The sequence below is a fragment of the Oenanthe melanoleuca genome, chromosome 1, assembly GCF_029582105.1.
Source record: "Oenanthe melanoleuca isolate GR-GAL-2019-014 chromosome 1, OMel1.0, whole genome shotgun sequence".
Classification (NCBI taxonomy): Eukaryota; Metazoa; Chordata; class Aves; order Passeriformes; family Muscicapidae; genus Oenanthe; species Oenanthe melanoleuca.
The window spans coordinates 82,683,599-82,697,144 of record NC_079333.1 but is presented as its reverse complement, the minus strand read 5'-3'; the positions used below and the strand labels follow the sequence as shown (position 1 = coordinate 82,697,144).

At 43.4% G+C, this 13,546-nt stretch overlaps 1 protein-coding gene across 2 annotated transcripts in view; it reads right to left on the bottom strand.

Annotated features, from left to right (window-relative positions):
* NPAS2 (neuronal PAS domain protein 2) overlaps positions 1-13,546 on the bottom strand; it is a 105,609-nt gene that overhangs the window by 36,269 nt on the left and 55,794 nt on the right. For both annotated transcript variants that reach the window (XM_056499131.1, XM_056499139.1), the window contains exons 3-5: positions 13,211-13,359; positions 9,938-10,029; positions 6,515-6,604 (exon numbers count right to left, since the gene is read on the bottom strand). In XM_056499131.1, coding sequence (XP_056355106.1) covers positions 6,515-6,604; positions 9,938-10,029; positions 13,211-13,359 — 331 coding nt within the window. The remainder of the gene's footprint in view (positions 1-6,514; positions 6,605-9,937; positions 10,030-13,210; positions 13,360-13,546) is intronic.

The window sequence follows — 13,546 nt, the reverse complement described above, 5'->3', positions numbered from 1 at the left end:
GTGGCCACTTCTCTGTGAGCTGGTCATCAGATTAAGTCTCAGCACTCAGCAACATTTAAAGCTTCTCAGAGACCATCAGATGCAGCAGGTGTGTCCATGCAATTAAATGATGAGACCTGGGAGAGGGCTGGGATCCCCATGCTGCCACTAAGCTCCATGCACGGCCTGTTGTGGATCACTGGAACTTGTTCTCTCCCTGACAGAGCCTGACTTGCAGGAGCAGTGAAGCAGAGTCACCCTGAGCCAGCCAGGTCAGTCCCAGATCCAGCCCCTTCCTGGGGGATCCCCTCAGCTCCTTGGGATGGCAGGCCATGGTCCCCACTGCCTGCATCCTGGCAGGTGGGAGCAGGGAGAAGGCACTTCCAAGGCTGGACATGACTTTACAGCAGCTGGTCTCCAGGGAGGGGGACTTCACAGTGCCACCAACACAGCCCTCCCTCTGGCCAGCCATGAGCTGAATGTCCATGTGCCTTCAGCCCCATGATCAGCTGGCTTCATCCTGAAATCCATCAAAAATCTAGGAACTAAGATTTGGGAATGGAAAGAGGATTTGTGCAAAAGGCCAGGGCTGGCCCAGGGTGGAGAAGACAGAGTCTGTCAGGGGCTGCCAAGAGGTATTTAGTCACCTTTGCTCAGCACAATGACTAACCCAACACTAGCAGAGTGTATCTAGAAGGAAGTCTGAGATAAAGTGACCCTCCAATGGCACTGACTTACATTTGTCCCACTTGAGACTACCTCAGGCTGAGCTGGCACACTGACACAGCTTTGTGTGTCATCAGAGCAGCTTCTATCAGACTCTACAGTCACGCTGAAAACATGTAAGCCCTGTATGAGACTGGCAAGTCATTAACCATCATTTATTTATGTGAGATTGTGCTTTGGTTTCCATCTGCTTTCTATTCATGATAGCTCTTCTGTGTGGAATTCCTGTTTAGAGTGCTGAAACTCATTGAACAGGCTTTAAAAATCAGAGGGCTATGTTTTATGCACACATCTTGAGAAGAATATATCACTTTAGATGATTCAGTTGTAAGTATTATATATGCTCATTACTTGAATATTCCTGTTGTGAAGAATACTTGAAAGTTATTTTTGTGGCCTTAGTTAGTATCTTATTAATATGAATCCTACTGATACAGTATGTGATAAAGGTTTTTTGTATATATATATATAAATACTTACATACACACATCTATATACACATATTTCACAAAATACAGTACATTGTTTCATGTAATTTTTTTTTTTGTGCATATGAAGAAAGAGCCTTTGACAGGAAACTGTGCTAGTGAGTTCTGTTCAGGGTTTAGGTGCAATTTCAGAAATTCTATTTTTCCTGTAAATGATAATGATACCACCAGGTTAATTAATCTCCCATCTACTCTGCAGTAACTGCAGGAAGACCAGATGTGAGCCATCACCACTCCTCTAACTGAAATCTTTTGTCTCCATACTGTGACCAAGCTCCAATTCCAAACCTCTGATTAGTTCTGCACTGCTGTTTCTGTTTCAGGTGATAGCTGCAGAGGCCTGTCACTATGGTTGGAGTTGCAAGAGACTTTTTATCTACACATCCCCTCACACAAACCTCTCGCCCTGAGCACCAGGTAGTCACTGATTTGCAAGCCCTGGTATTTACAGCTTTTGCTGCCATCATGTACCATATCCACAATTTAATATTTGGTTTACATCTTTGATCATAGAAAATACCAAATTTTTTTTAAATGAGTTTGAAAAAAATGCTAAGGTTTCTACTTCTTACTGTGTTTCACAATTCTTGCCTCTTGCAGAGGTTTGGCACACCTGTAAAACTGCACAGAAGGAGAATTTCTAGATCTTGTGCATATCAAGACTTCAACAATGCTCTCGAATCAATATGTCAATCCAGAATACATTGCTAAGTCAAACAGAGAGATGGAAGCAAATATTCCACTGTCTCACTGGAGCTGCAGAAAAGGCCAAGCAAGCTATTCAGAGCTAGTTCTGCACCAGACCCAAAGGGCAGACATCTGATGTCATGGCAAAAGGGTGAGTGGTGAGACAGATAGGCTCTGCAAAGGGATCTGGACAGACTGGATCAAAGAGCTGAAACCAACTGTATGAGGGTCCAACAAGGCAAAATGCCACATCCTGCACTTGGGTCACAGCAAGCCCAGGCAGTGCTGCAGGCTGGGGCAGAGTGGCTGGAAACCTGCCCAGCAGAAAAGGACCTGGAAGTGCTGGCTGACAGTGGCTGAACATGAGCCAGGGTGTGCCCAGGTGGCCAAGCAGGTCAGTGGCATCCTGGCCTGTGTCAGCAATGGTGTGGCCAGCAGGAGCAGGGCAGGGATTGCCCCCTGCACTCAGCACTGGGGAGGGCACACCTCGATTGCTGTGTCCAGTTCTGAGCTGCTCAATTCACCTCACACTGAGGTGCTGGATCCAGAGAAGGACAACAATGCTGGGGAAGGGTCTGGAGCACAGGTCTTACAGGAGCAGCTGAGGGAACTAGAATTGTTTAGCCCGGAGAAAAGAAGGCTCAGGGGAGACCTTATCACATCTTACAACTATCTAAAAGGAGGTTGTGGTGATGTAGGGGTTAGTCTCTTTTCCCAGGCAACCAGTGACAGGACAAGGGGAAATGGCTTCAAGCTACTCCAGGGAAGGCTCAGGCTGGACATCAGGAAAAATTTCTTCACAAAAGAGTGATTAAGCATGAGAAGAGGCTGCCCAGGAAAGTGATAGAATCACCATCCTGGAAGGGTTCAAAAAATGAGTGGACATTGCACTTTGGTTTAGTGGGCATGGTGGTATTAGGTCAAAGGTTGTACTTGATGATTTTGCAGGTCTTTTCTGACCTGATTCTACTGACAAAATTTGACCATTGGTGATAAAAATGGATCAGTTAGAGGGGAATGGTTTGCAGCTCTGTCTAATTGTTCTGCAGTGGGCAGTTCTATGCCACTGGCTGAGACAGCCACAAAGTATTGCTGAATGAGATAGGCAAAGCAGACACAAGATAAACTCCAGTGACTGTGGGTAGACTTGTTATATGAACTATGTTAATGCACAGTTTTGCTGCTAAACCTGGAATCTACTCTGCAACTTCAAATCTATGGATCCTGCTAAGTGAAACTTTGGAGTATTTACTCCTGAAAGCTAAGGCAGGCAAAGAACACCTCTGTCTACATGGATGCTGGTCTGTTCTAAATACAATAATGGGATGCATAGTTGAAATATTTCTGCAGTTCCAACAAAACAGCTGTACTCCAAAATGGAACTACTTCCTCATAATTTCATTGCTTTTACCAGGGGATGGGGGAAGTGGTTAGGAAGAAAAAATCCTGCTGCAGGGAGAAAAAAAATCAAGGAACTAAGCAAACAAGGTCACTAGGAAAGGGATGGTGGAGGGCTCCAAATGAGACAGGTTTCTTTCCCATCAGCACAAAAAATAAAGATGGCTATGCACTTGTGTGCTGGATTAGGCCCCTGTATCCACGCTTACTTTTGTCACAGCCTGAGGTGTCTCCTTAGACCTGAGATCACCTCTGGAGGACATGCAGGTGGTCTGGAACCCAGTTCTTTCCAATGCCCATCAATGAGAGACTGCAGGAGGCTGTTCTTAGAGGTTTTCATGGTTGTTTATTCTTCCTTATCTCAGGAATGCTTTGTCCAGCTAACAGTGGTCTGCTTGCCAGACGTCCAGGGCAGAATCTGCCTGGTAGAGGCAGGACTTATCTTTTATAGTCTAAATTACACACTAGGTATTTATATTTGACTCCTAATACACTTCAGTCTTATAACATGGTCCAGCTTTGTCCTCATCCAATCTGAAAGTGCCAACATGTCACCCAGCATGGATGACACAGAGAAGAAGGAGGAAGAGGTATACCCCACCCCAAATCCTCCATCTTGGCCACGAGCCCCTTAATATAAACATTCTAGAAATCTACTTATTCTACATTCTAACAGCCTAATTTACACTCTATTTATTTTTGCGGCTTGCATTTCTTCTCTCAATGTTGGTAAATTGTTCCAAGGAGCTAAATCCAGCCCCTGAGACACCTGGGTCTCATTCCAGGGTCTTTGGGGACCCTGCCAGGGGGGTCTTAAACCTCCCAGGGAAGCCAGAGGAATACTCTGGACTCCCACAACCTTAAGCACACAACAAAGCAGAGCAGCTCCTTGAGTTTCACTGGGTAGGCCCTGAGGAGAAATCTCAACCCTGCCAGGGACCTTCAGGAAAAGCAGGCAAGAAGGGACAGGGAGGAGCCTTCTCAAGAGACTGCATATTCCTGGAGTCATAGTGTACCATCTGACTGGCAAATGCTATGAGTTGTGATCAGACTTCAATGGGCTCACTTCAGTTTGAGTCATCCTTACCATGTGAGCTAGACCTCTCCATCTCAACTGACCCTAGGAGTAGTCTCCAGATCTTGTTAAAAAAAATGATTGAGAATTACAACAAGGGAAGCTTGTGTTTGAAAATGCTCCACAGAAGTAAGGGAAGCTGTGTTAAAGAGAACTGGATATATTTGTTCTCAGCATTGGAGACTTTCATGATTTTAATGAAAGAAAATGTATCAGATTTCTTAACAGGAGCCCTCATAGAGCCCTACTCTGCATTCTGCCCAGTTTTGCTTTCCTTTCATTGCTCAAAGCAAAAGATTTGCAGAGTATTTTTCCCTGTTGTCACAGAGGAGAAAGAATTGCTATTTTGTCCCTCAAACAGTGACTGAATTTAGCTTACAAATAGATCCTCGAGGTAAACAAAATAAGCTTCGTAGATTTTCCAGACAGCACTCTGATCAGTTTTAAAACTGAAAAAAAACAAATGGCAAGGGCAACAGAGGACTAAAATAGCCAGTGTCACCTGGGTGCACCCTCAGCTGGGCCCCTGGCCATGGCCACAGCAATCTGCCAGCCTGGGGCAGGCAGAAGCCTTTGTTCCTTGTTCAGCTGTGCCTCTGGGATGCTTCCTCTGCTCCTGTGGGCTGGTGGGGCAGCTGGTAACCATTACCACTCCAGCAGCTCCAGAAGGGTCTGCTCCACCTCCAGCCCTGCCAGGTTGGCCCCTGACTTGGAACTGCCAAATGCTGCTTCTATGTAAATAAAAATAATGTCTATCTTCATCCTTATTTTGGGCTGGATACTATGTAAGGTTATCACACAAAGCATGTCTTTGGGAGAGAAAACCAATTTCATTTCTGATGGTCCAACTCAGGAATTATAAATCTGAATCTATCCATGTTCAGTCAAGGCCTCAGATTTTAGGCACAGGGTCTGAAATATGTCTTCCTGAAGAGGAATACTTTCCCACAGCAGATCTACCATCTCCACTGAGAATCACTATTTGGAAGGGATACCAATGAAACCTCCATATAATGGAAGACAAGAAAATTTCATGAAAATCAGTAAATGTGTGAAAACCCCACAACCTGTGTGTAGGACAGAGTTCTTCTCACCCTTAGAAGTGAGGCAAATGTCAGAAAATAAAGTACTCATCTTCTAAACTCTTGAGGATGAAAGGAAACTGAAACAGATAGACTCAGTTCAATCTGTTGTTGCATAGCAATATTTTTGCATTTACCAGGAGCTGCTCTTTCATCAAGCTCCTTTTGTCTCAGAAGAAAATAATTTTTGTTCTTATTCCAGCAAGGTAAGGTTTTGAAATACATTTGTCTGGGTGGAAAACATAACACATATTTGGTGAAAAACTAAATGAGAGAAAGAGAATTGTAATTTTCTTAAGAACATGGCAGGGGGTAGTACAATAATGATTCGGCAGCTAATTTTTTTTCTCCTGGGCATGTATTTATTTGAGACCAGGATACTAAAAATGAGTGTGAGGATTAATCTGTAATTATTGTGCCATTTCTCCTAGAGCAGCCTTAGCAACAGGAGCAGGGTTTGGAGCAGTCCCTCTCCCCTGCTCCTCCAGCCCAAGCCAATGCACCAGGAGTGTCTCCTGGAGCAGCACACAGATAAAAGCAGCTGAATGTGACAGAGCACTGGCTGGACTGGTGTAGGGATGCACCCAGCACCAGCTCCACCAGCACCTCCTGGGAGCACCGTGTGCTCCCCTTGGGAAAGCACAGCAGGGAGAGCTCAGCAGCCTCTGGCTAACTCCATATTCAATGGGGTTTTTGTCCTTTATCTCCCTGGGAGCAGAATAAGGCCCTTAACAAGCTCCTCACTGGGCTGCCAGCAGCACTGGTGCTATTCTCTGCTAGCTTAGAAATCAGAGATGGAAAAGATCAGCCAGGTCACCCTGTCCTTCCCCTGGCCAGACTATTCCTGCAGAGCTTTTTCCATTCAAGCTAAAGTGCCTCATAGCAACAAAAACCTGAAGGGTATGAATCAGACAGGGAGAGAGCAGAGCTGAGCAACAGCAGCAGCCAGCATAATGCAGGGACAAACTCCTTCACCATATTTTTAGGAAAACACCACCCCCAGCACTGTTTTACATCCGTTTCTAGAAGTGCAGTGCCCAATTCTGAGCAGTAAAAAAGGCAATGCCAGAATTACTCACCGGTAAATGCCCTAGAAGTGGTGTGATGCTGTCAGACACATAGATGATGCTTCCACCTGTGGTTACTGCTATAATGAAGCCATCTAATGCCTAAGGAAAACAGACAGTGCTTTAATAGCAAGGAGTGGTGTAAACAGGACGTCTCATCATGCGTTGATCAGAACAGTTTGACTTCAGCACCATAGTGTTATTGAGTTGTAGGAATGTTATCTCAAGTTGCAGAACAGTAATTCTCTGATTTTTCAGTCTGATTTAACTTTCACAAGACTCTTTGTAGTCTAGTAAAACCTACTATTGAAGCAACAAAGGGCTCACAGGAACACTTCATGTCTCAGTTTTTAAATTAATCACACATTTTAATAATGCAAAATGACTAAGACTGGATCCCTTGGAAGTTATTAAAATGAACATTTGAGCTCTGTGTAAATATCAAAGGACGATGAAAGGATGCAGTCCTATCTCAAAATGGTACTTCTCTGCAAACCCCATAAATCTCAGTTTGTATTAATGTAACATTGTATATTACTGGGCTTTCATGTAAGTAAAAGCAATGCAAATGATCAAATAATCCTTAGTCTGAGTTTTAATTGAGTGATTTATTTTAAAGGTCATGGTATTAGATTACTCATTCCAAGAGAAATTCACCCTTCTGCAGAATTTCTTCCTCACTTTGGTCCCATCCTGTGGTAAACCCCTTCACTCCTAGGACTGAAGGGAAATGTCAGCCTTATCCCCATGCTCTGCACAGGAGCAATTTCACCATCAAAATGAGTCTCTTCTGTAGTATGAGCTGCCAAGTTTTGAGCTAAGTTTTGTTCAAAATTAAACCTAGATAGATTTTGAGATCTAAGGCAAGATTAACTTTATTTTTCAGGGATTCTCTTCAGAGTGAACTAAAGCTAGATGATCTTTAGATCACTATAAGGAGAACACCTCAAAAATTAAGATACAGCAGCAGGTGTTCAGAGAATATATTAAAACCTTCCCTTGTCATTAGGGAGCCACTGGTGAGGCTCCCAACCTTTCAAGTGGAGCAAGTCTGGGTCCTTCCTGCCAGTTCCCTGATGTTCTGGAGTCAGTGCTGCTGACTGACTGACTCCAGCAGTATTTGAGCAGCAAAGGCACTGCAAGCACGGCTGAATCAGAGCAGAGTTTGACTATTCTGCAGTGGCCATACCTGCTCAGGAGACAGGTGTACTGCTTAGCCTGATCAGAGAGCCAAAACCATACTGCAAATCCAGCCTGCCTCCAAGCCAGACCTGCAGTTGATCCTGTAAGCCACAAAACATCCTTCCCCCCTGCTGACTTCAATAAGGGAAAGAATTCTGAGAACACTGGAAAATGCTAATTGTTAAAAAAAAAAAAAAAAAAAAAAAAAAAAAAAGAAAAAGAAAAAAAGGGAAACACAAAGCCTTGAATAAAGACACAAACATATGTTCCTTTTTCCAGAGAATGCTGAGCATCCACAACTATTTAAGTCAATGGGAATCTGCTGGTGCTTCAATCCTTTGAAAAGCAAGTCAATAACTTATACCCCAGTAGAAGAGTGTGTGTTTAGCATCTCTGAAAACCCTCCAGCTGCTATAGTTAGTTTGATTTTGTTAATCTAGGTGCAGAGAATGTTTTTCTTTAGTGCAGTACATTCAAGCTGTTTTCTAAAAAAGCATGATAGCTGTTAACCCACAGAAGAGAGCAGTGGTTTTACAAGGCACTTGGATTGTGCGTGTTACTATGGTGAAGGTTGTCAGTGTTTAAAAAATCAAGTCTTTATTTCATATCCAATGCAAATTACACACAGTGACTCATATCAGAACTTTGTGGTAAAATCAAGTTAATGTGTGCATACATAACTCTGTTTGTATTTACTTTATTTGCAACTGGACTCTTAATTCAAACATTAAGAGAGCATCTTCCTCTTCAAAGGTTTTACTATTGCCTCAGTCCTAGACAGACAAACAAAGCCTAATGCCCACTGTAATTTGGTGACAGCCTTTTCAATGTGGTAAGAAAAGGCCATTTTCAGGAAAGCTGATATATTACTGCAGTCAATTATGCATTGAGTCTTTTGAATTAGTGCTTGGAAAAAACCCTTCCCATCTTTTAATAACAGGATGGGAAAAACTTCAAGCAGTCTTGTCCAAATGCTAATAAAATAAGATTAGTAGAAAGGCAAAATAGCAGAGAATGATGAACATCTGGCACAACAGGACATCCCAATACCCAATGTTATCTTGAAGGGCATAGAAAATCACAGTAGCAAGAAGGTGATTTATAAGCTGGGAAACCAAAAGTGATTGTTTTAATCTAAAATTGTGCAGAATCAACAAAGGCCCAGCCTGTGAAAACAACAGTCAATTTATTGCTATCTGAGGGACATATTTCAGGGCAGACTGAAGGAGTTATGTGTGTAAAGTTCCTGTGCACAGAAATGGAAATGGGCGGTTGTCAGAGCAATGGGAGCAAAGTGTCTCATAAAACTGGTCCAGGGGAGTCTCATCACAACAAATTGCAATGGCCAAAGGACTGCCAGCCCCTGGGAGTCAGCAGTGTGGCTTTGTGCCACTCCTTGGTGGTGTAGCTGTTCCCCAGCCACCTTCCCTGACCACCACCAGAGCCTGGATCATGTGCCACGTTCACATCATTTGTGGGAGGAGAAGAAGCTTGTTCTCAAAGGACACTGTGGGGCTATGCAACATCCATGTGTTAAGTACAGGAGAAGACTCTTGCTAAAGGGTCTACTAGAACTGCTAAAGGCAGTTCTAGCTATTACTGAGAGAGAAAATCGCATTCTAGCAACTCATTTGCTTTTCATTTTGAACACACATAAACACCACTGAGTCGCCTCCCTTCAAATCCCAGCTAGCATCAAAAGAACCTATGCTATAATTTAAAAACTATGATTGCAAAATGCTAGAATAAGAAGTGTTTGATAAGGGCTTGAAAATCAGAGTGCAAGTACCAACTGTATCAAGCCAAGAGGAGCTGTCAGGCTTTATCTGCTTGTTCAGCACCAAGCACTGGAGGGACGTGACACCACTACATTTCAGGTGCTAGTCCTGCACAAACATTAGATGCTAACAACACCTTCCAAGAACAGTAGAAAAACAGCCATGTGCCCTTTACCTCACCTCTGTTTGTAAAAAAAAGATATATATAGCCTGTGATTTGAATCTTTGCCCTGAATGCTTTTCTTGGGAGTCAGTGCACAGCTTTGCAGGCTGCAGCAGCACAGAGCAGCAGTACTGCTGAGAGGGAAGAGCAACAAGTGAGGACTTTAATCCCAGTGACAGCTCTGCTTGATGGTCAAGTACAGCAGCTCCCAAAACCTCCTCTTTTGGAACTGCAGATGACAGCTTATTCTAAATGCATGGGCATTTCCATGAGTGCTAGACAAAACTAGGAAAGGTGTATGTACATGCTTACCTCCAACATCAGCTGGGTGAATTCTTCATTGCTGAGAAATGAAGGCTTCCAGTCCTGCTGAATTTCAGAAATCTCCGTCTGTGCTGAGACTTCTAGACAAACAGAACATTTATGTCTTTAAAATTCAAATTAACTTCTATCTTGGAATATTACATATGAGTTGCTATGAAAAGAGAGAAATAACCTTTGTATTCAAAAATTGCAGTTTTCAAGCCTGAAATGTTTTCCTAATTTTTTACTCAAGTCAGCTTGTACTGACTTCAGTGGGAGCCTGTATGCACAAGGCCATTGGCCTCAAGCAGCATTACTGGAGTATTGATCAAAAGATAAAACCACTTTGCATGAAATTAAAATCAAGGCAAGGATTACCACATGTCAAATTGATATTTACAATTTACAGCTTCAAAAATCAGGATGCTAGAGAGAGTTCAGCCTATAGCTTCTGTGCCAAACAGAAAAGCAAGAAAGCTCCATCAGAAAATCCGCAAAGGGCTGTGACCCCAAACTGCAGAGCTATTGCTCTGATTTTCAAAAGGAGAGTGAAACACAAGCATTTGCAGCAGCTTTACACTGGTTCTACAGCCACCAATCTCTCCCTGCCTTCAGCCACATGGTGCAGGGCAGCCCAGGAGAAGGAATGGAGCACCAGCATCTCATCCCAAATCCTGTCTGGAGGGCAGGGTCCCTGTGCTGTCAGCCCATAAGGCCCAAGAGGAGATGTGCCCCACTGCTGTACAACCCTGACCCCACGGCAGCCTGCAGAGGGCTTTCCATGGAGGGCTTTCCATGGAGGGGTGCAGACACACTGGGATAACACCTCACAGCTTTGCAAGGAAACTGGGGACCATACTGGATAGCTGGTTTGCCTTTGGAAAACAGTCACTTAGCTCTGAGTCAGACAGGATTCTGGGGGACAGCTCTAACTCACAGAAACTCGAGCTGGTTTAGTTTGCTGCTCACTCTGCCTCTCTGGAGTGCTCCCTTGCTCAGCTCTAGAGGTGAGGGGATGGTGAGCACAGACTGTCTTCTCTTTTCAGCACCTCCTGCTAATTAATCCTGTTGATTAACACTTCCAGAGCATGTAACCCTCCATGCTGTGTATTCAGAGCACATAGGCAAACTGGCCAGAGAAACACAAATGGATAAATGATACTAAAGACAGTAAATTTCTACAAGTGCCTGTGCATTTTGTCACCAGGAAAGAAATCAAAGCCTCTGTTCAGGCTGTATCAGTGGAGATGTTTGCTCCTACCAGTGGTTTGACTCACTTTCTGCAATGCTGGGGCCTGTCCCTGGCAGCACAGCAACCCTCCATAGCCCTCACACAGGTTTTACACACAGGTTTGAAAACCATACTAAGGAAAAAGAGTTCATCAGAGTTTTTAAAGTAGTTTCAGAATGTAGGATACTTTCAGCAGATCTGTAGCTTGGAAAAGCCAATGTACATGAAACGGTGACTGTTGGGAGAATTACTTGAGATTTGGGAGATTCTGTAAATTATGATGAAGGAGACTATTTATGAAGGAAAAAATCTGAAAATTTACCTCCTCCTGTGTTATGACTAAATTCTTGGTTTAACCTACCAAACAGAAGGGAAATACGACTCAATAACCCAAATCCCAAGTACACTGATAATCAACACTTTTAAATGCAGATGCTTTGTATTATATTCTGTCACTACTAATCTGGTTCAAAAATAGATAACATTTGCTTTTTTTAGCAAGTGCACAAACCCCAGACACATTTTGACCCAATTGCTATGGAAAGATTTGTGACTGTTAGCTTTCCTTCATCTAGTTGTTTTTCAAGGAAAAGCACCTTTTGGAGTAAATTATTTTGACCTTCAGCTACACTCACACACTTATTTAAAATCTTGGGTGATTTTTCTTTGCTTAGCTTTATAATTGAGCATATTCACATCTTCCTTTGCCTTGGGCAGCTAAAAAAAAAAATAAGTGATTACTATAATTTTTTATAAAGTATATATAACTATTAAACCTTGAAATGTCCTGGTCATCCCCTTCTGTACAAAACCATAGGTTAACAGTTGGACTCATTGGTCTTAAATGTCTTTTCCAACCTAAACAAATATGTGATTCTATCTTGTCAGGGGTAAAAATTCATTTAAGGAGAAACTGCACTCTAATGGCAGAACCATTATAATTATTTCCTCAATAAGTTTGACATTTTTGACTCCATTCTGTTGTAAGTCATGATGTAAGAGTTTTAATGGGTCTTTTCTGTTACACCCAGAGCTCTCCACAGAGTGCAGGAGGGAGGTGCTGGATGATCCAAGGTACACCAGGCCACGTAGTGCATCACCTTGTGAAACCCCTTTCTGCTTTCTGGACCAGGGGCATTCCCCACAGTCACCCACTGAAACCTCTTCCTCATGGGGTCAGAGAAGGAGAGCTCCATTTCAAACCAGTGCCCTGATTTATAAGGGAGAAGCATTTCAGTTGACCACTACTGGTGGGTGTCAAAGCATCAGGAAGGCAACAGTGCACATTCCCCACTCTGAGTAGAAACTACACCAAAGAGAGTAGATCAGCAGGGTCAGAAATCTCCTCTGCCCTCTGTGAAGGTACATTTCTAAGGGACTTAACTGTCACTGGTGCAAGCATTTTAAAAAATAAACTCCTGCCTTTCCAATGCTGAACTTGACTACTGCAATTCCATGCTATGCACGTGTGATGTAGCTTCTGCTTGTGCAAACTGGGTGAAGCAAGTCAACTATGTGTGGATGCAATTTGCTGATGCTGGCTTCAAAAACAGAGGTGATTTCTGGTCTGAGTTTTCTACTCAATGTGGAAAATTGAGTCCTACACAGTCCACTGAGGAGCTGGAGTGCTGAACAGATTGCTTCCCTGCATTTTTTCTGCAGAGAAACTGGGCGAATGCTTTGTTCTTCTGCTCAGAATATTGCAAATTTCAAGTAAGGGAATCTTCCCTCTGCTCCCAAATCTCTCTTGTTCAAAGCATCTGTCTTCTTCATGAGTGCTGCAGGGCACTGTTGCCCTCTTTCCCCCAGTTGCTGCCATTTGCCCCTTTTTCTAGCAGGCTGAGAGTCATCTTCAACTGAAGAGCAAACAAGGAGATGGATTTGGGCAGCACAATGTCTGCAAATGATCTTTTTTGATGAGATAGAAAAAAACCTCAAATACCTTACGTTGGCACTTTTAGGTCCCTCGAGCCATTCTGATAATCAGCGAAGGAAACAGGATATTACAGGAACTGTCTGGCAAGTGCATGAAGAGCTGCACTAAATCTTACCATTGTGTTTCTGCAGAAAGCCAATGACTTTTTCCAGCACAGTAGTTTTGTCCATTTTGCGAGTGTTGCCTGGAAGCATGGAGCTGAGCTCTTTGATGAGAACATTGAACTGATCGCGCCTCTTCTTCTCAGACTTGTTACGCGAAGCCCTGCAGACAGGGGAAAAGAAACAAAGGATGAGCAGAGCAGGGAGGGAAATGATCATGTACCTGCTCTCTGCAATGTATACACATAAAATCAGACTGCTGCACAGGTCAGTGTGAACATTGGCACTGGACTCCAGCAAAGCTGCAGAAGCAAGTAGGAGGCAACAGTTCCCACCTCCTGCTCTGGTCT